This window comes from Condylura cristata, unplaced genomic scaffold (assembly GCF_000260355.1).
Source record: "Condylura cristata isolate star-nosed mole 26May11 unplaced genomic scaffold, ConCri1.0 scaffold00021, whole genome shotgun sequence".
In the NCBI taxonomy this organism is placed as follows: Eukaryota; Metazoa; Chordata; class Mammalia; order Eulipotyphla; family Talpidae; genus Condylura; species Condylura cristata.
Window position 1 is genome coordinate 36,279,327 of NW_004567122.1, and position 27,192 is coordinate 36,306,518.

General features: G+C 39.0%; 1 protein-coding gene across 1 annotated transcript in view; it reads left to right on the forward strand.

Moving 5' to 3' along the window:
* SPINK5 (serine peptidase inhibitor, Kazal type 5) overlaps window positions 1-27,192 on the forward strand; it is an 83,755-nt gene that overhangs the window by 36,263 nt on the left and 20,300 nt on the right. Inside the window, exons 4-20 of the mRNA XM_012727780.1 lie at window positions 1,954-2,081; window positions 3,820-3,883; window positions 5,015-5,142; window positions 6,584-6,650; window positions 9,849-9,976; window positions 11,303-11,390; window positions 13,445-13,572; window positions 14,846-14,927; window positions 16,305-16,432; window positions 17,761-17,839; window positions 18,685-18,812; window positions 19,811-19,859; window positions 21,122-21,249; window positions 22,676-22,760; window positions 22,856-22,983; window positions 24,111-24,177; window positions 26,384-26,511. Coding sequence (XP_012583234.1) covers window positions 1,954-2,081; window positions 3,820-3,883; window positions 5,015-5,142; window positions 6,584-6,650; window positions 9,849-9,976; window positions 11,303-11,390; window positions 13,445-13,572; window positions 14,846-14,927; window positions 16,305-16,432; window positions 17,761-17,839; window positions 18,685-18,812; window positions 19,811-19,859; window positions 21,122-21,249; window positions 22,676-22,760; window positions 22,856-22,983; window positions 24,111-24,177; window positions 26,384-26,511 — 1,733 coding nt within the window. The remainder of the gene's footprint in view (window positions 1-1,953; window positions 2,082-3,819; window positions 3,884-5,014; window positions 5,143-6,583; window positions 6,651-9,848; window positions 9,977-11,302; window positions 11,391-13,444; window positions 13,573-14,845; window positions 14,928-16,304; window positions 16,433-17,760; window positions 17,840-18,684; window positions 18,813-19,810; window positions 19,860-21,121; window positions 21,250-22,675; window positions 22,761-22,855; window positions 22,984-24,110; window positions 24,178-26,383; window positions 26,512-27,192) is intronic.

The window sequence follows — 27,192 nt, forward strand, 5'->3', positions numbered from 1 at the left end:
AATGTTTGTTCCTTAGAGCTTGTTTCTGTTTCTCTTTTTCTTAGCAAAAGTTTCACCCTCTAGTGGAATGTCTAGAACCCAGTAAGTAGGTGATGAATTTTGAGGCATAACACACTGTGAGTGAAAGTGTACCCATGTCCCTTATTTATCCTGCTCTCTCTCTCTCTTTAACTCCTTCCTAGACAAATGGCATGAAAAGTGGGGTATATTCTATGGCTTTTCCATTTGTACTTTAAATTCTTTTTTCTTGTAATTTTCTTCTGGGAGAGTTCCTCAATGTAATTTTCTTGTTCACAAACTCATTACATGTTTGCATTTATCCTGCTGTTATTCTTTTAACTTTTAAAAAAGATTGATTTTTATTTATGTATGTATATAAGAACTGTGGTTTAGGCCAAAGGTGGGGGGATGAGAGGATTCACCAGAGACAGAGTGAGGAGCAGAACAGGCAGACTGACTGAAATACACTGCTGAGGGGAGCAGCGGGTGAGACAGGAGACATCTGCTGCACCAAGTGGGTCAGCTCCCTCGCCAGGGGCAGCACTCAGGCCTTAATGGTGACAGCACTGAGACTTAACCCCTAGGCCACCAGAGAGACCCCTACTTTTATTCTTCATATTGTGTGACATACTAGATTAGTGTTTTATATCTATAGTTAATATTTTAATAACAATAACATCAATTTTTTTAAATTTTGCAATGTAATGTCATAAGTGAAAAATCCCATTTTATTCTAGAAATTAAACTCATCAATACTCTGTTTTCCTCAGTAGCTTAAGGCACAATAACAAGTTGCCAAATAACATTTCACAAGTATTCATTTGATTATCATCACAAATCTATAATGTGAATGGGGTGTGAATTCCCAATTTTCAGATGAGGAAAGTGAGGTTCAAAGAGGTGAAGTAAGTAGTTGGTAGATCAAAAATTTGAATAGTAGTCTTCAGTTATTACTTCATATGGTGGTGTTTCTTCCCACACAGACAAGTCCCTAAATACATGTCATATTATTAGAGAGGCAATTTTAAGATTCGTCTCATCATCCCTAAAAGCTGCTTACTTCTATTAGCATGATTGTCAGTAGAGAAATATTTAAAATAATGGCAGTAACAACAGCAATAAGTGGTTCCAATGTGCTAGGTGTTATACCTATATTAATGCTTTTAAATCTCGAGAATCCTGAGAGGTTGAAATAGATGCATTTGTTTAAAAGATTTATTTATTTGTACATACAGAACTGGGGTACAGGCCAGAGACACAGGTGCTGTGAGAGGCTTCACCAGAGACAGAGTGGGGAGCAGAACAGACAGATCAACAAAGTACACTGCTGAAGGGAGCAGTGGGTGGTCAGGAGAGGTCTGCTGTGCTATGTGGTCATCTCTGGGGCAGGCAGGGAACAAGTTCATGCTGAAGTGTATTTAGCTTCTTAGTGCTGCGCTTAAACCCGCTGCACCACCAGGGAGGGCCAGAAATAGATCCATTTTATAAGTGAAGACACTAAAGCAGAGGGGGACTAAGTAAATTTCCCAAACAGCACAGCTAGTAAGTGGAAGAGTTGGGTGTTTAGGTGCTTAGCAACAGGCCCTTGGTCACTGCCCGACTGTGTAAGAACAGAATCTTTTTTGCACTGTGCTTCCATCTCCAGTGGGCCTCATTACCCTGCTGCTGAGAAGGCAGGCAGAATTCGAAAAAAGTCAGCACAGCAGGTTTCAGAGAGGTGCTTTTTTTTTTTTTTTTTTTTTTGCCTGCCTCACCCGATGACAAAGCAGCTGAAATGTTTTCCTCTAAAATTTAATGCTAGTTTTGTTCTTGCACCGTGTTTTATTATCCATGATTTTATTCATTTAGTATGGTTTCCTTGATGTTTTCTTTCTCTAGCGATTTAAAATGAACTTAAAGTATTAACCTATGTATGTGTCTAAGGAATATTATATATTTTCATGTTGCTTGCAGTTGAATTGTGATGATTTCAGGAAAGGAGAGAGAGATGGGGACTTTATCTGCACCTTTGATAATGCCGCTGTTTGTGGCACAGATGGAAAGACATACAGCAACCGATGTGCCCTCTGTGCTGAGAATGTGTGAGTATTCTCCACAGATGCTTTTGTCCTTACAGCATGTTCTTCTGCTACTTTGAACACATTTTTCTTACGATCTTTATGAAAGCAACCCTTTTTATGGCAGTTAGCCATCCCTAAATTATTAGGACCATTTCTTTTACTGCTCTTAAGGAAAAAAAAACATTAAGTGTGTAGCAAAACACTACATATATGTTACAAAGAACCTTTGCGTGTGATTTATCAGTTACCTCTGTTGCCATGAAGTAGCCAGACATATCTGTCTAGCTATTATCTAACTGTATATACCCCATACCTACATACATTTACATATATGTATTGTTTCTTTTCTACCCATAGAGTTCTGTACTTTTTCACAGAATTATTAAATCATCAAATGCTCAAATTTAATTTTACTAAATACTCAAAATTATATTACAGTAGACAACTAGGACTTTTAATTGGGACTTCACTCTTTGCATGTAGTTGAAGCATCTCACTGCCCCACATTTTCTGCCCATTTGCTTTTGTTTTTTTCCTCCACCCTCAGTGCCAGGTTGGTTATTGATTGCCGTCAACAAGATGGCAGACCTGCTTTGCAGGTTCTGGCTGGTGACCTCAATCTGGGAGCGTCTGCTCTTCGGTTTCTGCAAATCCACCAATTCAGTGTTTGATAAGGCTCATAAGTGACATGTGAAGTCTTCAGTCTTTAAGCGCCTGCAAGTTTTACACTCATATTGGTGTCTACCAATAACTGATCCCTTACATGACTACATTTTCAAAAATAACCTTTCTATTATGCTTTCAACTCTCACCAAAGGTCAGCACATAGAAAACTGAACAAAACAGAAAGAATATAGCATTTGTATTAGATATGTATTTTAACTTGAGCAGACAATGTATTTATTTCCTGTTGTGTCTTATGTGGGGGATCCTATGAACCCCCTAAATCTGACTTTCTAGTATCTGAATGTTTCTTTCCTTTAATTTTGAGTCCACTTCTATTAAATAATGGAAGCCATACTGCTCATTGTGTTTCTTTTTAACTTTGTCTCCCAAAAGATTCTGCAATAATATCAAAATTCAATATTTAGTTTCTCTCAACTTCTGTCTTTGATACAATGTTTTCTTAGCACTTTTTACTATTTATTTTTTTCTTTATATCTGTTATGTAAAGATGATATATATATCTTGTTTGCAGATGCTGCCTTTATAATTTTAGAAAGTATCAAGTGTATCTTGAATTTATGGTTCTATATTTTTAAATAAATATTAAAGCACTTCTATACTGAAAAAAAATAATTCTTAGGACATGTATTTTCAATAGAAAATATATTAGCATAACCCAAATCAAGATTGATATAGAGAATGTTAGAGGTTATAAATTGGAATTTACTTATTTAAACCAATAACATCATCAACAACAAAATTCCGTGGGGGCCATCTAACATGTATGTAACCAACCTTACATCCCCCCACTCGTCTGATAAAGATCAGTTCTGAACATAGGGGAAACAACTCTAGGAATAATGGTATAATAGTTACACTCATCAGTTCTCCAATGTGACTTTTTTTTTTTTATTTCTAAGTTGTAAGTATTGTAAGTACAGGCTTTCATTAGAAAGGGTAAGTAAAAAAAGAATGTGACATGATATCTGTCTTTGGAAGCAAAGGAGAATCGCAATCCTTTGAAGATGTTATATTTGAAGGGTGGGAAATTCTGTGATATTAAACTACTGTGTCTGTCAACTTTCAATTTCAGTAAAACCAGATCTCAAGTTGACATAAAAAGTGAAGGAGAATGTAATAACAGTGCTCCAGAGCAGGTGAGAACCAAAATCAGGGTGCTGGGAAACATGGGAGAACTGACATCGGCAGGAAAAGAGGCTCTCCTCTCCTTCCTCTGAAGGGGTTTTTGTGGGGAGGTAACTCTTGTACTTGAAATGGCATGCTCACATTAGCTGAAAAGCAGTTGGTAGTTCCTTCAACAGGAGAAGATTGCTTTAGTGGTTTATACCTTTTAAGTCTATTTCAGCTTTCTGTGAAAGAGATAAAAAGAAGAAATAAAAAAGAATTATATGTGTAGTACAGAGGGCACTAAACTGCCTTCATTTACCCTGAGTTGAAACCCAGCAATGTCGCCTGCTGTCAAGAGGCCTTGAGAAAATTGCTTAACCGCAGGATACCTGCATTTTGTTGCTCAAAGTGAGATTTGAATTAAACAGCTTCTTTCTATAATAAAAAATCCTGTCACCTGTGATGGTTGGGGAAGGAAGTGTCTCATGCATGCCACACTTGTCTTTGTCTATTTGAATCACTTTCCCAAGTCAAGGTTTAAGCCCTGTAGCAATTCTTCTAGAACACTGGCGATGACATCCACTGAGATACTCAGCACAGTGTATTTTATTATCTCATTTTTAATTAAATTATTTTGATAGAGGTAGCATTGGTTTCCAATGCTATAAATGTTTTATGACTTCTAGAGTTCCCAACTCTTCAAATGTGTGCTATCACACTGGAACACAGCATTCCTCCCTCATGTCCCAGTTAGTCTTCAGCTCTCTTTGCCCTCTCCGCCCCCTGTTTCTGGTACCATCTCATTAGATTTAAAGGATGTGGTTTGGACTGCATTCATCTTTTACTTTAGCACACCTTATTTTAAATATCTCTTTTCTGTATCACTCAGTAGATCTTGAGCCAGTTGAGGGCAAAGACCGTGTTCTGCCTTGGTTCTAAGGTATAGTAGGACATCCACATTTGTTGAATACATGAGTAAGTAGGTAAATTAACTCATATTTAACCATGTGAATCATATAATTCTTACCCAGTAACTTGTGGCTGGCTGGCACTGCCCTAGGTGTGGGCAGAGAGGCGCTGAGTTCTGTACAATTTCTGAAATCGAGTCTTATAAGCCTTACTATCTGGGGGTGAATGTCAAGACTCTTTCTGTCCTACAGGATGTGTGTAGTGATTTTCGACCCTATGTGAAGGATGGACGACTTGGATGCACCAGGGAAAACGACCCAGTTCTTGGTCCTGATGGGAAGACCCACGGCAATAAGTGTGCAATGTGTGCTGAGCTGTTGTAAGTATCATTCTCCTCAGCAGACCCAGCAGCTGGGATGATGAGGACACACTCAGTGACTGTCATGAAAGTCATGAAAGCCTTTTCCTGGAGCCTTCCGGCCTTTGTCTTTACCTGGTGAAGTACTCCCTGCTTCAAGAGCTGGCCTTTTTTTTTTTTTTTTTTTTAATACATAACATCTATTATCATTACTTGAGAGGAGTAGGTAAAGTGGTAATATTAGTAATTAAATTCCAGACTTTTCATTTAGAATTGCAATGACTTGAAAATGTGCAGTGCCTTTAGGACTTTATCTTTACATATACAAAGCTCTTTCATATAGAAGAATCTAGGTCAGTCATTTGACTGGCATTGCTTCATGTGGGCACTCTTCCTGACAATGACAGTTCAGTTTAAAATAATTACAAGGTCACATGTCTGAGTTCATTGTTAGAAGTTAGAAGTTAGAATGTTAAGAAAAGGAAGAACTTGGTATCCTCTTGATGTAAGGGCCTGACTCAGCCCAGAGCACTGAGACCCGGATGTGGCTGAGCTCCAGGGAGTCTTTAATATTTTGTTTAACAAACTATAACTCTCTAATCTGGGTGCCAGCAAGACTTAAAGTCTTCTATTTACATCATGGGTCTTTTAAGTCCACGTAGACAAAGATTTAACCAATTCATAAACTTGACACCTGCCTTTGAAAATTATAGTGCACTGTTAGAAAATTCCAGGGCATGTCCGTTCAGGTTTACAAAATTTTAACTGGCTTGCAGATAGGAAATTAGCCTAGATTCCACTTTCTTATTTAGGACGTAAATGTTTTTAGTGTTCAAACCTGTCCTAACACTATGACTTTCTGGTTTTTTGTTTTGTTTTGTTTTTTTAATGTACTAGCTGAAAAAGTGAATTTGACCTCCCTAAGTTCTGGTTTCTTCCTCAGTAGAACTAAAGTAGTAATGCTTCTCTCCAGGGTAAGACTACAATTAGGTAATAAGTAGAAGAGGATTTAGAAGCACAATTCAGTATAGTTTTTATTGACAATGATGTTTGCACGTGGAGGCACAAACAAATACATTACAAATATAAAAAGTCACCCATAGCATAGGTGTGGGTGACTGTACTTCTGATACTGTTGGTTTCCCTCTGGTGTTTTAAAGCTCTTGGTTCTGCCTGTTAAAGTGAATTTTCCTGACAGTCTTCTTTTTGTCAATCAAGAAGTCACACCCTTCCCATTTTATAGAACAAAGCTTCTAATTGACTGTCAGTGAGTCAGTTTCACGCCCTTCCTTATCTTTAGCAATGTTCTGGCTCAGGATCTTCAAGACAGGGAAGTGTTTGTCTCTTGTAAGTGGATTGTTTTAACAAGTCATAGCACAGGAGATGAAAGTGTTCAGCACAGAAATGAACCCTGGAAATATGATGGAGCTATAATCTGACCAAATATTTCCTTTTTTATCAGCTTAAAAGAAGCTGAAGAAAATGCCAAGAGAGAAAGTGAAATCAGAATTCGACGAAGTGCAGAAAAGGTAAATTATTCACCGACACTATTTGGTCCTTGTGCCAATAAATATTAACACATTAGGCTTGAAATTTTGAGGTAATCCAATGTTATTGCCCTTCATCAATATATTGGATATTCCCCCTTAACATCAAAATGCTCAAAGTTGATTATTCTAGTTTATTAGATTCAAATTTAAACAGCTTCTCTGAGCTGAAACTCAAAACTGCATGTTTCCATCTTTATTTCTTCTTTGATGACTTTTCTTTTATTAAATTCATTTACTTCTTTGCTTACATCATGGTTCACTTTTGTACAGTAATCGGTTCCACCCCCTCAGGTGTAGTCCCTGTGTTCCTTCTTGTTTTGAAAACGAGAGAAATATAAGACAGTTTATGTAAATTAAATTCTACTTAGTTTCCATCAGACTTCTCTCTCTGGCTTGGTAAAACTCATGTTGCTTTGAACAAATTCTTTTAAAAATGCAACGTCATATAAATTAGACAGGAATAATTTTAGGATAATTTCAGAGTCTTTTAAATATTAAATTCACTGCACATGCTATGCTTAATCCCATTAACACAGTTTGGAGTTACTCACTATACCATTGTGGTTATTGCATTTAGTGAGACCAGCCTTCCAGAAAAGCCTTGCTTTTGTTTGAACAAAAATTCCAAACACCAGAAATTATTGTTTTTTAAAACTTAGAATTAAGTTTTTAAAATACATGATTAAGGCCCTCCCTGGTGGCACAGCGGGTTAAAGCACAGCACTAAGAAGCTAAAGCCACTTCCGCATGAGTTTGATCCCCGCCTGCCCTGGAGGTGACCACATGGCGTGGCAGACCTTTCCTGGCCCACCAGCTGCTCCCCTCAGCAGTGTACTTCATCTATCTGCCTTTTCTGCTCCCGGCTCTGTGTGTGGTGAATCCTCTCACCATCCCTGCACCTCTGGCCTGTACCCAGTTCTGTATCCATAAATAAATAAATCTTAAAAAAAAAAATACATGATTAAACTTTTTAATATGCTGTAAAAATTATTCCTTTTGTTAATTGAATAGATATTTGCAGTCTAAATTAAATCATCAAGGATATTAAACCCTGCTTTCAATGAAAGTAATAACAGTAATTTTACTAAATGACTAGCCTTTTCTTGAGAAAAGTTTTAGCCTTGGTTCTGTCATGCTCTGAGTATGAAAAACTGAGCAAATCATCTCTTCTCTGGGCCTCAATTTTCTTGTCAGCAAATAAAGGAGGTTGGGGAATTGCTCTCAGTTTCATCTTCCTGTTGAGTTGTGATTCTGTATCATGCACCTTTTACATGCCAATATGAGCATGCTATCTCTATGAATTGTGGGCTCTGTTTCCTGAGGTAGACACAGGCTGTTTTTGGTAGTCAAGAGCTGAACTTCCATTTCATAATGTTACTCAGTGAGGCAAACTTCTCCTCCTACATAGGATGTTCTGAGTTTAAATTAAGAAACCTGAGGGGCCCTCCCTGCTGGTGCAAGGGGTTAAAGCACAGCACTATTAAGCTATCAGCCACTGCAGCATGAGTTCAATCCCCGGCCAGGGAGCTGACCCACATAGTGTGGCAGACCTCTCCTATCTTGCCCACTGCTCCCCTCAGTAGTGAATTTCAGTACATCTATCTGTTCTGCTCCCCACTGTGTCTCTAGTGAATCCTCTCATCTCCCGCAACTCTGGCCTGTACACCAGTCCTTACATGCATAAATAAATAAATCTTAAAAAAAAAAAAAAGAAACATGAAACAGAATTGTCAGTAATTTGTTTGACACTCACTAAGGATTTGAAAAGGAAGCTTTTGTGCTGGTGGTGAAACTTCAGGCTGAAATTTAGAGTCATCGGGTGGTGGTCTGCATTTCCAGAACACAGATGTTCTTTTCCCTTGTCCTCCATGACATCATGGCTGTTTTCTCTCTTCCTCCCTTTAGCTGGTGGTGTTACTGAACACAGTGTGTTGAAAGGGACACATGGCTCAATGTCAGTCCTGTAATTATCCTGTCAGTGGGTTTCCTTCTACAATATTTCTTCAGGATTTCCTTGGATGAATCACAACTTTAAACTGAAATTATCACTGTTTCTTTTATGGGATTCATTGATCATTAATTTTATCATCGTGTGTTATGGTTATCAGATGACTGACTTCTGTATTCCTGGATTGTCACCAGCAGGAAATCTGGAACACACCCATCATTCTTCGGAGGACAATGTCTTTTTACAGGGCAGTCAGGCTTCTCTTTGAAAGTTACCTAATAAAATATGAGTCATTAAAAAAAAATCAGAGAATGCTAGATCCAGAAAAGGTCCAAAAGAACATCTATTCCAAAAACTTTATTCTGTAAGTGGTGAAGTTGAAATCTCAAAGCTTAAAGGGCTCTTCTGGGGTGTCCAGTGGCTTGCAGGAACCGGCTACCATTCAGGCCTTCAAACTCCAAATCTCCCTCTCGTTGCACGTTTCTTGTTTTCACATAGTTCACTTAACCCATATCAAATGGCAGAATTTCAAAACACAGAGAGAAATCTGAAAGTTCTGAACCAAAGCCCCAGTTAAGAAATATGAGCACAAATGTCACGTGAATATTCTGAGAAGTCACAACCTTTTCAGTTTCCTAATTAAATATTAGACTTGATCTAGTTCTGTAAGGCAGGCAGTGAAGAACAACTAGATTCATTCTCTCTAAGGTTGTCACCTACAGTATAAAACATTAACATCTGTAAAAGAGATAGTGTACATAGAAACTATACACAGAAAACAAACTAAGGTGAGCATAATGCTGTTGGAGACCCTCTCGTACCTTTTTGCTTGCAAATGTAGTTTCCCTTGATCTACACTAATGTGATGTATGTAATGTTTAAACATTTTATCTCACAGGTTCTGTGCTCTGTTTTTGCAGGCAGTGGGGGGTAGGCCCACAGCCTGCCTGTTGCTGTATCTTTCTTGGAAGCCATTAATGGGTGTTTTTTTGTTATCCTTTTCCATAGATTTGAAATTTTAAAAGAACTGTCAACTTTTAGACAATATTTATTCTGTTTTATTCTCTTCTAGACTCATTTACGTTTTAATAAAGACTTCCAGCCCACACAGGTCCTGTGCCCTTTGACAGTTATTACTCATTAATCTCCATGTTTCCCACCAGACCAGGTGATGCATATTAGATTAAACAGTGGAAGTGCGTTCATTGTAATTACTTGTCTTTTCCCAGGATCTTTGCAGGGAATACGAAGACCAAGTGAAGAACGGAAGACTTTACTGTACCCGGGAGAGCGAACCAGTGCGGGGCCCTGATGGCAGGCTGCATGGCAACAAGTGTGCCCTTTGTGCCGAAATTTTGTGAGTATAGATGTGGTTTCTTCAGAGTGACTCAGAGGGGAAGTGGAGCTGGGTAAGGTGAGGATGTTAGAGGAAATGCTTAAAAGCTATTACTATTGAGAGAAAAAAATGTCACTGAGAATACTTGAGCAGTTGTATTCCCCTGACAAGTCATAATCCACCTCGCAAGAGGACTCTTACGGTGTTCTGAATACAAATGAATACCATTTTCCAGTGGAAGATGCATTACAAAATACTTGTTAACATTTCCTCCCATGACCTTTGTAAACCTTCTTAGGAACTGGTCATAGGGCAGATGAGGGTAAAAGCAGGCACCATGACTGGTCTTGTTTTCCTTCAGTAATTATCCCATTGTGCGGGATGAGGTGGACACCCACAGAAGAATTCATGGTCAGATATGAACTGGATTAGCTTTATCTTTTCATCTTGGAATTTTGACCTTGGGGAAGAGAAATCCCACAACATAAAATTAGGGCATTTGTGGAACTGTCTCAGCAAGCACTCATCACACTTCTTTCAGACCCTTGAACTCCCATATATGGTCCTGAAGCCTGCACAGCTCAGTCCTGGCACTTCCTGGCGCCTCTTCCCTGGATTGTGTTTCAAGATTAAGCTTCCTTGATAAGACCTTCTAAAATCCCTCATTGAGATTCAATCCTTATAAATCTTGATACTTCTATTTCATGTCTTTCATCTCCATTGGTAATGATACAATCATTTCTTTGATTATTGGTTGACTGTCAGTCTTTCTGCAGAGCTGTAAATTGCAGGAAGACAGAGTAATGTATGCTTCTATGTGGTAAGGCCAGAGCCAGGCCAGTGCTACCAAACTATATTTATTAAGTCAATACTGAATGAATGAGTGAGTGAGCAAATGTGTGAATGATGCTTCTTACTCTTGAGAAACTTAAAGCTAATGGCAGAAATCAGCTAGTACCCCACCTCAGCCCCCCCCCCACCACCACACACACTGAAAAGTGTTTCGTGTTTCTGTGAGATGTAGAACTCATTTCCTTTGGGATCTGGGATATTTCTTTAAAAAGGCAAAATTTTAAATGGGGAGATTTTAAAAAAGAAAAGATGACAAAATAGATCATGACAGTGAAATAATACGGCATATCTGAGGGCACATTGAAAGCGGTACTTTTGAGAAATAGTGATAATTTTCCCTTAAATAAAATAAGGTCGCGAAGTGATTTGTAAATGTTTTTACTGAACACAGGAATACTTAGCTATTCCTCTTAAGTTGGCTCCACCTAAACGATTATATTGTAACATGAAGATACAAAGCCATCTGTATTAATTTATTTCTTTTTCTTTCTCCAGCAAGCAGCGTTTTATAAGAGAGAAAAGTAAAGAGGATGAAGAGCTGAGAACTGCTAACGAAAAACTTAAAGCTAAGAGAGAAATTGAGGTGAGGATGAATTTGAGCAATCTACTTATGACTTGTGGGTATGTGGGGACGTGCACATTTAGTCTAAGATGCATTTTCAAGATTGACTTACCCTGTCCCCTGAAAGTATACCACTGAATCTAATTTATGGTTATTATTTTGAGTGAGTGACGAGAAGATATTATTTTATATGATTGGATTATAACATTTAGCTGTATTTGAAGTAAATTAATGAAGTCATACTAGTAAAATAGTTCCACACTCCTAAATCAAGGTGATACATTGAAAAATATTATCTGAATTCAAATTTGATATGCACTCTTTTCTAAATGTATGCTTGCTCTTTCAGAGATTTTAACTTTTATTTATTTATTTTAATTTTTTTAAATGTATTCATGCATATAAGAGCTGGGACTAGGCCAGAGGTGAGGGGGTTGAGAGGATTCACCAGAGACAGAGTAGGGAGCAGAACAGGCGGATCTTCTGAAATACACTGCTGAGGGGGGGTAGCAGTTGAGGCTTGAGCGGTCCGCTGTGCCATGCGGGTCAGCCCCCTGGCCTGGGATCCAACTCATGCTGCAGTGGCTGTGGATAGCTTCATAGTGCTGAGTCTTAACCTCTTGTGCCACCAGGGAGGTTCAGATTTTAATTTTAAAGCAAGATAAATGTAAAATTTCAATATAGCTCTTTAAAGATGTAATGCATTTACTTTCTAAGTACCACTGAGTCATCTGCCTTATTTCCTTCTCCTGCTTCCAGCTGAGCTGAGACATTTAATAGTTTTCCTTTTATTGATGTCTATAATTCTAGACATCTAGACTTTCAGTATCTCCTTCAATCCCCAAGATTCATCTTCTGTATTGCTTTCATGGGTAGGAGACATTTTTATGACCTATTGGTATTATGAAACCCAATATTTGTTGATGTCCTAGAGTATATTTGGACGGTTTTGCCTCATGAATAAACCTTGTTTGATTTATTTCATACAGAAATCTCTGCCTTCTATGATGTGTGATTCATAATTTCATAAAATAGCTCACTCCATTAAGCCACGTTTTGCTTTCATTTTATTGGCTAGGCCTCATTTTTATTGTTTTATTCCTTTGATATTAGCCTACAAAGTCCTTTTCATTTTGGTCTCAGATCTCCCTCAGCTATCCTTTTTATCTTTAAATTAGAATTTCTTCTTCTCCTCTTTCCATATCTTTTCTTTCTTTCTCCTTCCCTCTCTTTTTTCCTCCATCTAATAAACACACACACACACACACACATACAAACATCTATCTCTACCACTATCTCTAAATTTCTCCTCTCTCTTTCTCCTGTCCCTTTCTTCTAGAATTTACCCAAATTCAATTTTCATTCAAGCAAATCCTCTACCCATTTGGCCGAGCAGTCTTTCAAAAACAAAGGAACTTGATTATATTCTTCCTGCTGTATTATCATTTTATCATTTCCTAAGAATACAACCCAAATTCTTAAAAGTTTAGTAGTGTGGTTTTGATTTATAGTAAAAGTCCCTCTTTTTTTTTTTATCACTTCATAAACCTTCTTCACTTGACCAGAAAATTCTTTAGCCAGTATTATCATGGCTATAATGAAGTATCTTAAAATAATGCATTCTTTCAAGCCGCTTCTTTGCATATCATAGTTATTCTCAGAGAAACTTTTTCCGTATTATTTTCCTGGACACATCTTCAAGATGCAACTCAGACATAAGCACTTCATATGATTGCCATGAATCATTCTTCCCCTTTTGCCCATCAACACTCAATCTAGACGTGTATCAGATCCCTTGATTTTTTCACATTATGGAGAGTTATCCTTTCCATGTGACAGCAAAGCAGCTAAATCATATCCACATCTGTATTCTCTAACTGAATATATTTGTTGAATAAACAAGTGATTAAGAGGGGAGAAACACTGCAAATTTTTTGGATGGTCCTAAATCTTAAAAGTTGTATTTTTTTCATGCTTACTATTAAGATATTTCCCAATATCTTTGACAAAGAACATCTAAAATGTATAAGCAGAGAGAAAAACTATATCTAAACTGTTTAATTTATATTATTCAGAGACTCTGCAGAGAGTATCAAGATCACGCAAGAAATGGAGTACTTTTCTGCACTAGAGAAAATGACCCTATTCGTGGTCCAGATGGGAAAATGCATGGCAACCTGTGTTCCATGTGTCAAGCCTTCTTGTGAGTATGAAGTTTTAGAATATCAGGGAGAAAAGGGGCCTCACAGGTAACCTCATGGATCCAGCCTATTACATAGATGGAGAAACTGTGGCTCCAAATAGCAAATGGGGTCCAGTAAAGGACCCTGGGAATGTTAATAATAGAGCTGGGAATAAAGGCCTAAAGCTATTTATTCCAAGGTTTTGATTTCCCTGACATTCTGACATAATAATGGAACATCCTAAGAGACATGAATTTGTATGAATATCCAGGTCTCCCTCACCACTGAAATTTCTCCTGTGGGTTTAACGTTATCAATTTATAGTCAACTCATCTTACAGAAGGGTTAGTATCCAAAGTTAAGTGATTTTATAATCAACATTGTTATTGATTATAAAAGTTAAAGTTGCCTATGAAGCAACCATAATTTGGTATGAAATTATAATAAATGTTACTTTATATAATGTGATCATTCTCAAAAAGTTAGCTTGGACTCTGAAAATTTGAAACTACTCTTAGCTATCTGTTGGAGTTCAGATGAAGTAGTTGCATTACATTTAAAATCTGTGGCCTTCTGTTTTGTTTCATAACCACATGTGATTAAAGCACAGTCGGTTAACTGGATCTCTCCATTGTACAAAACAGTTTTAAGCTTGTTTGGTTTATCTAGCATATGAAATTATATTTTCTTTTCTACCTGCAAGCAAAACATTTGCAAGTAAAAAATACATTCATATAAAATTGATAAAGTTTGGGTGTGGATGCTGTGTTTGCTAGACCAGACAATTGAGGAGCATGAAGTTGGTTGGTCATGACCCAAGAGTATAGCCAAGTCCTCTCTGCCTCTCCTCCTCTCTGGAAAACAGAGGGAGCTGTTGATGTGCCATGCTAAAGCCTCTGTCAGCCTCTGCGGGTTTATATCACCATGGCTCCTTAGTGGATGTTGATGATGGCCTAGGCAAGGAAGGTAATTTATGGAAATACACAAACACATAAGTGATCTAAGTGTATAATTATATGTGTAATAAATGAATATGTAATAAACACACATATAATAAATATTCCAGATCTTCAATTACTATATTTCTTTCAAAGTAAAGCAGAAACAATGAAGAACTTATGGTTCTTACCATCCTGGAAACAGTTTTGTTCTTTATATCAGTACCAGAGGAAAAAGGACAAAGTTACTTACTCCTTTCTAAGAAGGAAGGGCAGATGACCAACTCAGGAATATGAAGAAATAATTGCCTGTGCTTGGTTCTAATGGATCTTTCTCTTTTATGTTCTCATTCAGCCAAACAGAAGCTGAAGAAAAGAAAAAGGCTGAAGCAAAACCAAGAAATAAAAGAGAATCTAGCGGAAAGCCCTCACACACAGTGAGTAGACTGTCCTGTGGTGGATTTATCTGGAATCTACCCACAGTCTATCTCCTTGGCATTATCTTGTAAACTTGCTCCAAAGAGCCTTTAACTGGGAGACTGCGCTGCAGAATCTCCAGTGCGGTGTAACTCGTCCATGTGGGTGATGCTGACTTGAATGCAATGGGAGCTTTATTGATTCTCGCTATGTCCATAACCCTGTCCAATAAGAATAGCTTCTTTGCAATCTGCAAACCTGAGTTCTAATTTCTGATTTCATCAATTCGGATGGTGCAACCCTTCAGCATCACTCTTTAGAGGTGTATGTTTCCTACATATGAAAATTTGCAATTTCCCATCTGTGTTGGGGCAAAATACCTGCTTCCATACCAAAAGCATGATGTCCACCTCCAATATGGAGTGACATTCATTTCTACACCTTATATAGATGATCCTCTACTGTTGAATTGATGAAAGCCTCCTACTAGTTGTTCTAGCTTCTATCCTTGCCTTTATCCAACTGTCCTCCCATCACAACTAGTAAAGTCCCAGAATCTTAACTGGGTCATCATGCTGCTCTTCTGAAAGCCCCCAAAGAGCTTGTCATCAACTCCAAGAACTTGTCTCCTTATTTGGCTGCCTACCTTCATTCAGAAACTCCGTGCCATGTAGCTTCCTACCTCTGTTACCCAGCTTATTTTATTTTAATTACCTGATATGCCTATTCCTCAATCTATGACTTATCCAGGAAAATCCTGTTTGTTCTTCACAGCTTCACACCAGTTATTCTTCTTCCCTGATATCTTCCCTGGTTTCCTCAACAGATTTCAGGGTCCAAATCTCTGACTTCTTGGCTCTTCTAATTCCTACATGGTTGTACTTATTTTATCTGTTTAGATCATGTTGGCACTTACTCAACACTAATTATGTTATGACATCCTGTTATGTCTGTTTTGTGCCAAATTATCAACATAATTTGATTGTTGAATTTACATTTAGAATCATGACTAAGATTCTGGGCTCAAGGCCTCCCTGGTGGTCCACCTCTATCACTACAACAGTAGTGACTGTAGAATCAGACTCACTACAACCTGACTTTGATCCCCAGTCAGGGAGCTAATGCTAGTATGATGCTGCAGACCTCTCCTGACCCGCCGCTGTTCCCCTCAGCAGTGTATTTCAGTCATCCTGCCTGTTCTGCTCCCCACACTGTCTCTGATGAGTCCTCTCACCTTCCCTCAACCCACACATACCATTGGCCCACTCCCTTGTACATCTACACAAAATATAAATAAAAAATGAAATAAAATTCAGAAATGACATCAGTCAGGGCCAGTGTAGGTGCTTCAATCTTCTGCGTGAAATGTTGTCAGCTGACTTTCTCTATCCTGACAGGAGCTGTGTAGCACATACCGCAGCGCGGTGAAGAATGGAAAACTTGCGTGCTTCAGGGAGGGTGACCCCATCCAGGGCCCTGATGGGGAGATGTATGCCAATACTTGCTACATGTGTGCAGCCCTTTTGTGAGTAGAACTGTGTCTGGGAAATGAGGGAGGGTTTTGTTCTTTTTGTTTCATTTGTTTCCATTTACTTTTTTTTTTTAGTTTCATCAAATTTTCTTCCTTAATTCATGCTCATTTTGCTTCAGTGCACTTTTGTGATACATTTTTTTGCATGAGTTCTTAATCATCACAGAATAATTCCTGAACATCATTCCCTAGTTAAGTCCCTATGGCACTGTAAGGGACTTAATTAGTTAAGTTCCTATTGCAGAATGGACATGCAATCATCTTACATCACATAACAAGTCACAAAGCAGGCACATCAGTATACAAAACACTGCTGCAGTTTGTACCCAGGAGTTGAGGTCTGGGAAACAGATTTGGACTAAGCAATGACGGAGACCTGAGAGGTTCACCTCACCTCTCCCATGTGTTGGTCAGTTTCCACAGTTCTGCTGAGGCCTTCTGTATGACCCTAACCCCTGGATTTCTCTCTCCTAGTAACCAGAACTTTTCCTTCAAAGTACTAATCGTTCTTTATAAATTTATATGCATGATATTTGTTTAACATTTCTCTCTTCCCCTGGACAATTATTGTTATTAGGAATTCTAGAAAATATAAGCCCTGAATTGGGATCCACTTTTTGCTTTTATTTAATTATGTGCAATCTACCTTCAACAGGAAAATGAAACATATTTTGAGAAAATGCCTCATTGGGAAATGTACAAATATGTCTTTTGAGAATTATTAAGGCTTAGTGTATTTACTAAGGGGGAAAGTTATACCTTTGAAATATCCAAGTAGTTTTGTCTTTAAATGTGGACACAGGCCTAATTCTCAATTGTGTCCATGATGGCAGTGGGGCCAGTGAGTGAAAGCCCCAGAAAAGAGCCTTAGTACTTAGTACTATGCCAGAAAGAACTTTCCAACCCTTTGAGCTTAAGATTCAAGGATGGAATGACCTACAAAGGGTTTCAGTGGTGATGGGTGGATGTGGTAGAGAATCCTGGCATCTTAAAACAAAGCTAGATAGTAATCAGAGGTACACTTGTGACTATTAGCAGTTTAGACAACCACCCCTGCTTAAACTTTTAAATCCTCAGTCTACTCTTACTAACTCTAGGTCCTTGAGCAAGTTGTACATTCTGCCTGTGGTTTCTTACCTGTGAATTGGGATCATGGTAAAAGTTTTGCTACTTGCAGGGGTGAAAGGAGTTTGTAGCATGTGCAAAGTTTAGGCCCACAGGGAAAACTTAGTACCTACTAACTGTAACAATTAAATGAGATCCCTTTTTAATGGTGATTCTGTGATTCTTACATATCTCTTTTTTCAATCATTCTCTTTTAGCCAAGCAGAAGAAGAAAAGAAAAAGTTGAAAGACAGAGTAAGAAACAAAAGACAGTCTCACTCAACAACTTCATTTGAGGTGAGGGGACCTCTCTGATAAGTCAGATCCACAGGCGCCTGCTATCCAGAAATGGCTTTAGGGACCTCAGAAACCCCCTGAAACTGTATGAAACCTTTGTTTACAGCCTTATATATGTGCATGTACGTGTGTGTCCATATGACCATTTCTAAGATGAGGAGCCATAAATACTACCACAAAGCATTCATACCTTTAAAGTTAAGAACTTTAAAGTAAACCATTTCATTGAATGTTTAAATTCCAGCAATTTTTTTAAAAGACTTATTTATTTATTCATTCAGAACTGGGGTACAGGCCAGAGGTGCAGGGGTGGTGAGAGGCTTCATCAGAGACAGAGTGGGGAGCAGAACAGGCTGACTGATGAAGTACACTGCTGAGGGGAGCAGAAGGAGGGTCATGAGAGGTCTGCCACAGCATGTGGATCACCTCCGGGGCAGGCGGGGATCAAACTCATGTGGAAGCGGCTTTAGCTTCTTAGTCCTGTGCTTTAACCCGCTGCACCACCAGGGAGGGCCCAAATTCCAGCTATTTTTAAAAAAAGATTTATTTATTTATACAAGAACTTGGGTATAGGCCAGAGTTGTGAAGGATGAAAGGATTCACCAGAGACAGAGTGGGGAGCAGAACAGGTGGATTGACTAAAATACACTGATGAGGGGAGATCTGCTGTGCCATGTGGGTCACCTCCCTGGCAAGGGATTGAACTCGTGGTGCAGTAGCTATGGATAGCTTCATAGTGTTGAGGCTTAACCCCTTGCACCACCAAGGAGGCTGCTAAACTGCTGCTTTTGCAGTCTGATCCAAACCTGGGTTTAGCACTTCACCTTCCTCCCTTGGCTTCCTAGGCGTTGTGCAGCGAATACCGCAAATCCAGGAAGAATGGGCAGCTTCTGTGCACCAAAGAGAATGACCCCATCAGGGGCCCTGATGGGAAGATGCACGGTAACACCTGCTCCATGTGCGAGGCCTTCTTGTGAGTAGTGCCTGGATTCTAGTGGGGAGAGCAACTTCTAAGGGGGTTTCCCTATAACCGTGAAGATGCATGTCCTTCTTCGCTGAAGCACTTGGCTTGGGGTGCTGCTTTACATGAACTTAAAATAATCATAAACCCAAAAATCATGTGGAGAGCTTTGAGTTGATAACGATTATAATAATAGAGATGCAGACTAATTTCTTTTAGGACATTCTAGGACAAACTCCAAATATTCTAGTCAGAGAAAAGAATAAGATAACCAGACTAGTGACTTAGTTTCTTAAAGGATTATCAACTGCAATAAGATATGGATGAGAGTACATGTAATATATCAGTAAGATGCATAGTAATTTTATTCACTGTTTCAATTTTCTTTCATTATTCCTACTATTGTGTGTAACCTCAAGGAATAGAATTAAAATAGGTGAGAGCTACAGGAGACAGATTTGGGCATCATGGGAACTTTGCAATAATGGAAGTCAAAGTGGGCAGTGCCTGTTTCAGGAATGGTGGCTCTGCTGTGGAGGAATTGGGTGCCCACTTTGAGGAGATTGAAATATGACTTTAGGTGACCTAATTTGTCTCCTCAGCCAGTCATTCTTGATATCTTTAAGTCTTGGGATCTTTATCCCAAGGGATACACCTATTTATTCTATATATGTTTAGAATCTCTGAAAGAATTCAACCATTCAGTCTTCCTCAGTAGAAAGCAACATAACCCAACAGATTTGTCACAGTGTTTGCACCAGGGAAGCAATGAAGTTTTAATAGATGGAATCAAATGATGGCCCTATCATCGTGAAAACCAACATTTTTTGAGTGTGTAACATCAACATGCACCTGCTAAGAATTTTGCTACCTAGTCTCATTTGATCTTCATAGTAATCCTAAGAAACTGGCTTTTTGTTTTCACAAGTTATTGATGAAAAATATTAAGTCATCGAGAACATGAGAATGATTTCTTTTTCTCTCTCCCTTTTCCCCCTGTTATCTTCTAGTAAACAAGAAGAAAAAGCAAGAGCAAAGGCTAAAAGACAAGCAACAGAGGTAATTTTCTCAGGAGTGTTCATGTTACGCACCAACATTTTTTTCTCTAAAATCTCATTGGCGTGAATGTTCGCCGGAGATTCAGTTCTCATGCCCAAGATTAACAAAGGAAACCATAACCTGAAAATAAGAGTCTTGTTCACCATTTTTCTGAAACATTCTAAATTCTGAATATCAATTTCTTTTCCTAATCATTCACATTTTGAGGTTTGTTTCCTAAAAAGTGGAATGGTAATTTACTTTGTAAGAGATAGTCCCCACATTTGAGGTTTCTTAGGTTACTACTTATTAATTTTAATTTATATGACTGATGTTAGCTGGGGCTATCTTTTTTTTTTAATAACTTAGAATTAGAAAATTATTTCATCCTTAATGTCTGATCAGTTGCCAAGTTCTCTTAGACTCCCCCATCGCTCTAAACCTTCCCTTCTCTTCTCTCCTCTCAGTGCTCTCCTGTTTCACATCTACATCCGCCACCCTGGACTTTCCCAAGAAGTGCCCCAAAAGGGGTCACTTTCTCTTGGCATCTCTTACCTGTTCTGTCATGTTTTTTGCTCTTCCTTCTCATCGTTCTGAAGACCAGTCAAGGCTTAATAATATTCTGTCCCCTTTTTGCACAATGTTGTCATTTCATGGTTCTCCCACCATTGAGATACACTTGTCATGTTACTATATAGATTGTAATGTGTGGCCAATGACCTGGACATTTGTAGGCCATGACCAGTATCTTGCAGTCCCCAACCCTTCTAACTCCCAGGCCCCGGTTCCCACCACTCTGCTCTCTGTGATGCTAAGTTTGGCTCCTTTAGAGTTTACATTGGAAGTGATATCATGCATCTTGGTTCTACTTACTACAACTAGCATAATGTACTCAAAATCCATCCAAGTAAAAATGGAAGGATTTTCTTCCTTCTCATGAAAAGTCCACAACATTCTCATTTCCTTCAGGAAACCTTTAAACCTGCTAGCTTGTTAAGTCTTCTTTGATCTTTCATGACTTTATGACTACAGTGTGCAACACAACACAAACATATATATTTTACATGAGTCTCTACAAATTTTGTCAGTCTTCTTCTATACCCTGCCTTCAGGAGAATTATCCTAATAAATACTCACTCCCGTGCCAGGGCAATTCTGGACTGTGATAGAAATTACATTAATACTGTTGTACCACTAAATATAATCAATTTTTTTTTGTCTCCTCATCCTGCTGCAGAAAGCATAGAAAACTGCTCTAAGAAAATATATTCTTCATTTTCCAGGAGCTGTGCGGTGAATTTCGCAGCCAAGTGAGGAATGGCATGCTTATCTGCACCAGGGAGAAAGACCCTGTCCGTGGGCCAGATGGAAGAATGCACGGAAACAAGTGTGCCATGTGTGCGAGCATGTTGTGAGTGTCCCCCACCCTTGCAAACCTCTCGCCAGCAGTCACTTCTGACCTTCAGCTTCTTGAGAAATGTGTATACTCTGCTCATTTCTCAGAGTTGCATGGTACATAATTTTGTAAGCATACACCCAGGACTTAAGTAGCATTAAATCACAGAGGACAGTGTTATTCTCTGTTCAGTTATCCTTCTTTTTGTTTTTTAAAGATTGATTTATTTATGCATACAGAACTGGGGTACAAGCCAGAGGCGCAGGGGTGGTGAGAGGATTCACCAGAGACAGAATGGGGAGCAGAACAGGCAGATCGACGAAGTACATTGCTGAGGGGAGCAGCCGGCAGGTCAGGAGAGGTCTGTCATACCATGTGGATCACCTCCGGACAGGGAATCGAATTCGCACTGAAGTGGCTACGGCCAGTTAACAGTGCTGCATTCTAACCCGTTGTGCTACCAGGGACAGCCTCAGTTATCCTTCTATCTCCTGCTAAAGTCCTAAGTAAATTTTCAGTTTTGCGACAAGATGCTTTTAACACTTGATAGTCATCAGTCACAGCAAAGAGTGAGCAGAAGTTTGGTGGTCTGAATGGGATTATCTCTGTGGTCTCTCTTGCTGCCTAACATTTTTTAATCCTGTGAACATTTTCATATATTGATTAAGGGAAAGCCAGTTGGACAGAAGTCTGTGGGAACAGTATGTCAAGACTTTGAAAATTACTTGAACAACAAGTGATCTTAGTGGAGACAGTGAAACTTTTAAGAGGCAGACCCATGTCATAGATGTTTTCTAGTGTCTTCCCATCATCAGGTCCAGGGCCTTATAGGTCATTGATTTGATGAGTGGGATAAGAGGGCAATATGGAAACTGATTATTGCCACCTCCTCCTTTCTAGATTCCTAATCCCCTACAGAATCTCAAACAAAAATTAAGAAAAAAAAATTTAAATAATATCAATTGCAATGGATTTGATTTTATTGTTATTTTTTAATTTTCACACATCTGAGCCCAGTCTTAGGTTTAGGTACATCTGAAAGATTTCCCAATGAAGTATTGTTTATTTTTACTATAGGTCCTTTGTTCAACTTGCTGTCACCCCTTGTTATCATCATTGACATGATAGTTATTTAGAGAAAACTTGGCCCAGTTTTAAAAAGCATCAATTGTGGCTTTTGCAGATCACTTGTGAAGTCACAGAACTATAGAATTAAGATCATACAGTACCAAACTGAGCATGTGAGTTTTACTTTTCAAAGGGAAATTATAAGCTGCTAAATTGATCTGATGGTTGAGCCAAACAATTGCATTTCTGAAGTGAATACATTTGTACTGAAAACTGAGTCTACCTTTGGTCTGGACCCAGACCCTCCTTAAAATCCATTACCAAAAAGATCGAGAGATTGTATTTCACTTATATCTTCTTTTATTTATTGTAGCAAACTGGAAGAAGAGAAGAAAAATAATGGCAAGAATGGAAAGGAAAAAGCTGAGTCTGAGAAAGTCAAGAGAGAAGCAGTTCAGGTAGTTGTTTAAGATCATTGCACACATACTCTGTTTTTTCCAGAAACAGGTTTCCAACATTTAACATTCTGATCAAACCCTCCCTCACTTGGCAGGAGCTGTGTAGTGAATACCGCAATTACATAAGGAACGGTCGCCTTGCATGCACCAGAGAGAATGACCCCATTGAGGGCCCAGATGGGAAAATCCATGGCAACACGTGCTCCATGTGTGAGGCCTTCTTGTGAGTAGCCAGAAGCAGAGCCCCGCTGCTGACAGGAGAAGGCAGCAGGTGGTGTGAGGGAGCTACTGAGGGGCCCTTCTAGGTTGCTGATGAAGAACATGTTGCATGGAGGAACTATTCACTGCTACCACACCCACTGTATATTTAATTCACTTCTTGTTAGTGTTCTCAGTGCTCTGAGAGTTACTTGAGTCAGTGTCAAGACAGGACCTTGTATTAAGACCAGGTTCCCCAGAGCTGATGGCACACAGGAGTGGAAGTTTCCCTCTCTGAATGCACACTGTCAGAGTAATCTAAGTATGTATTCATTACTGGGTGCTAACCAGTGATAATCTCTTAACACAGAGTCAGTGTTCTAGCTTCTTTCTGGGGAGAAGAACAACCTCTTTATTTTCTGCAAGAAATGTAGACATGACAGTTTACTGATCTGCATACAAGAGCTGGGATACAGGCCAGAGTGCAGGGGTTGAGAGGATTTGCCAGAGACATAGTGGGGAGCAGAACAGGCAGATCGACTGAAATGCACTGCTGTGGGGAAACAGGAGCCGTCTGCCACTCGGTCACCTCCCTGGCCTAGGATCAAACTGATGCTACAGTGGCTGCATAGAGCTTTATAGTGCTGCACTTCAACCCTTTGCACCGCCAGGGAGGGCCCTTCTGTCTAATTCTTTAAACAGCACTAATAACAAGAACAATCTGGAGAAGGAAACCGTGGCCTTTCTTCTCCCGCACTTAGTTGGTAGAGGGATAGAAATAATGGGCTGTTTCTATCTAGAGAGATGATTTCTCCTTAAAATAAATATGGTTGCTGGGCTCTCCCTGGTGGTGCAGCGGGTTAAAGCAGCTTAAACCACTTCCACATGAGTTCGATTCCCGCCTGCGCTGGAGGAGATCCACATGGCGTGGCAGACCTCCCCTGACCTGCCCGCTGCTCCCCTCAGCAGTGTACTTCATCAATCTGCCTGTTCTCCACCCCACTCTGTCTCTGGTGAATCCTCTCACCCTCCGCATCTCTGACCTGTACCCCAGTTCTGTATGAATAAATAAATAAATCTTTAAAAATAAATAAATAAATAAATATGGTTGCTACGATGCTGAGCACCCTGTCCCTCTCCTTCCCCTTACAGCCAGCAAGAAGCAAAGGAGAAAAAAGAAGCTGAATCCAGAGTGAAAGTAAAGAGAGAAGCTGAAATGGTAGTTGTCCTGGAAGGGGCATAATAGAATAAAACATGGGAGGTGTTGCAATTTCTTGGTAAAAATAACACATGGAGTTACCGGAGACCTAAGTGAGGGAGCTCGGGCTTCATTTAGCCTTGACAGATGTTTTCTTATAAGGCTAAATAATAGATATCGTAGGTTGTGGCCGTTCCATCTCTGTCACAGTTGCTGAATTCCAGCTTTGAAGCAGCCAAAGGGGATATGCAAACAGAGGAGGACTATATTTGGATAACACTTGAGTTACCAAGGTAGAGGGACAGATTTTGTATGAGTCATACTTTGCAGACCCCTGATTTACTCCTTTCTTCATTTTAAAATGAAGACTTCAAATTGAGAGGGGAAGAACTTCTTTACAAAGCTAGTGGTATATTGGTACCACTCTTCATGTTTCGAAGTGTCCACAGCTATAAAGTAGAAACATCAGAATTCAAATCTCCGTTCCTGATGCCAAATCCTGCACTCACCCTAACAAATGGGTGCTTTTATATCACTGAATTTGGTCAAATCAGTTGTATGTTCTTTGTTTTACCTTTAATTATATTCTGGTGCCAGCATCACCAAATAATACTTTTGTGATTCTAAAAGGTACATTTTTGCCAAGATTTATGGTATTTCCTTGCGCTTGTCAAAGGTTATTGATATTAGAAATGATTTCTAAAAAAAATCACACTTGGAATGTGTATGATGGTTTTGCTTACAGTTGTATTTCTCACAATTGTGAATCTGAATTTTAAAATGGTTTGCTTTTCAAGATCTGTGAGAGCCGCTTCCATCTGAAACAGTTGCTATTTCACATTAACTGCTATTGATGAACCATTTCCTTCTTTCACCATTCTTTTGATAATTATGACCCCACTGGGGTCAGCAGTAAACCTTGCATCAGAAGTAGAGAAAAATTTACTCTCTTTTCCTCACTGAGTTTCAACTTCAGCTGAAAGATTCAGAGAGGATGAGGAACTCCATCCAGAACACCAGCAGTAAATAACTCTATAACTCTATGATCTTAAGTGGTTTGTTTATCCTCTCTCAATTCCTCACATAACTCGAGTTAGTATTTACTGAGTACTTTCTAAATGTTAGTTATTGCAGACATACATATCTCATGTTGTTCTCACAACAATCTAGGACGTAAGCTGAATACTTGATACACATCAACCATTATAATTCTGAAATTGTGGAATAAATGTTATTATTTTAATTTTATAAGTGAGGTAACTTAGGCGCATCCAAGATGTCTTGGTGGCAGGTTGGAATCCTAGCAGTATGATCCAATATGATCTCATTGCCCTATTTTGCTCACTGTGCCAGAACCTGAAATATTTTATTACATTCTTATACACGGGGAAGAGCCAGAATGAGAATTGGGACAAAAGATTGAATTAGAATGAAGTGGCTGCCTGTGGTTAGCTTGTGAAAAAGAACCTAATCAGGTAAAGTAGTTGAACAAGAAGGCTTTCTCCCAGAATCTGAAGGCCTCTCATGAGGAAGCATAAAAATATCCTCAATTTCACTGAGGGAAGTAAAATATTTTTACTTTGTTTGCTGGACTGCAAGACATCCTCACCCTACTTGCAGTGACATCTTCCAAATATGAAACCCTGAGAGTAGGGATCTTCCGGAACTGATAGGACTTATTTTCCAAGATCCCTGACCCATAATCCAATAGCTTATCTGTGGAAACTATCCAATAGAAATTTTGAAGTGAATTTTCTGGAAGGTCAGGAACTCCTGATGAATGCTGGTGCTCTGATGCAAACAGACGCCCTCTTGGAAGGCATTCTGTGGAGGGGATTGAGCTGGACTGTGTATAGTAGGACCAGATGAATGTTGAAATTCTAGCCAAACCCAAAATGTGTTGATTCTATGACATGTACAAGGTCTTTATACAAACATAACAAAACATGGCCTAACATGACATGACATAGCGTGGACAACAGAGCCCAAAATAGGAACTATGACCACAGCTTTTTAAGAGGTCATGGTTGTAGGTTCAGTCTGGATTTGGGGGCTAAATCTCAGCCTCTTTCTAGATCATGTGTGCTGTGCTGAGTAGAAGAGAACAAATACCAGAGGGAAAAAAACCACATGTCATTTTCTCTTCTTTTCAAGAAGCACTTAGTAGGAACCCAACAAAATCATTGCTATGAAAAACCCAAACTCTCGCGCCTTCTCTTCCTTTTAGGATACATGCAGTGAGTTTCGGAGCCTTCTGCAAAATGGCAATCTTTTCTGCACACGAGAAAATGATCCTGTGCGTGGCCCAGATGGCAAGACCCATGGCAACAAGTGTGCCATGTGCAAAGCAGTGTTGTGAGTATACAGATGAAACCTCCTGCAGGCTGGCAGAGCTAGGAAGACACCACACAGTGCTGCTCCTTTCTTAATATAAAAGCAAATAATGATTATCTGTAAAGCATTTTTTAGCTTAACATTAATTCATAGAAGCCACAACTCATAGTTCTAGCAATAAATAATATATTACTAAGTGAAAAAGTTCTCCATTAGTTTGAGGATAGATTCTATCAATAGACCATAATGTCTTTCTTGCTAGAAGTTTAAATCTTTGCTGCTGGATGAATCTTTTCTCTGGATCATTAGAAAGAAAATACGCAGATTTTTCTGTCAACCTAACTTTTCTAGCTACATTTTTTAAAATATATTTTCAGGAAATGAGAAGTAACTGTGTATACAAAGTTCGGGAATAGACTTCAGATGTTTAAGAAATTCAATAACGTTTTCCTGGACATCTCCAATGTACAATGTCTATAGTGATTAAGCAAGATGAATAGAACAGTCTTCTCAGAAATCATAGAGTCTGCTGGAGATTAGATGTGAACATAGTTAGGGTAATACACAGGAGGGATGGCTAAATGAAAAGTGATGGAGGCAGTTTGCATGGTACTTGAGGAAAGGCCTCATCGAAAGCATTATGGAGCGAATGAATCAGACAGTGCAAGAAGGACTGAGAAGAAAAGAGTAGGATGAATTGAA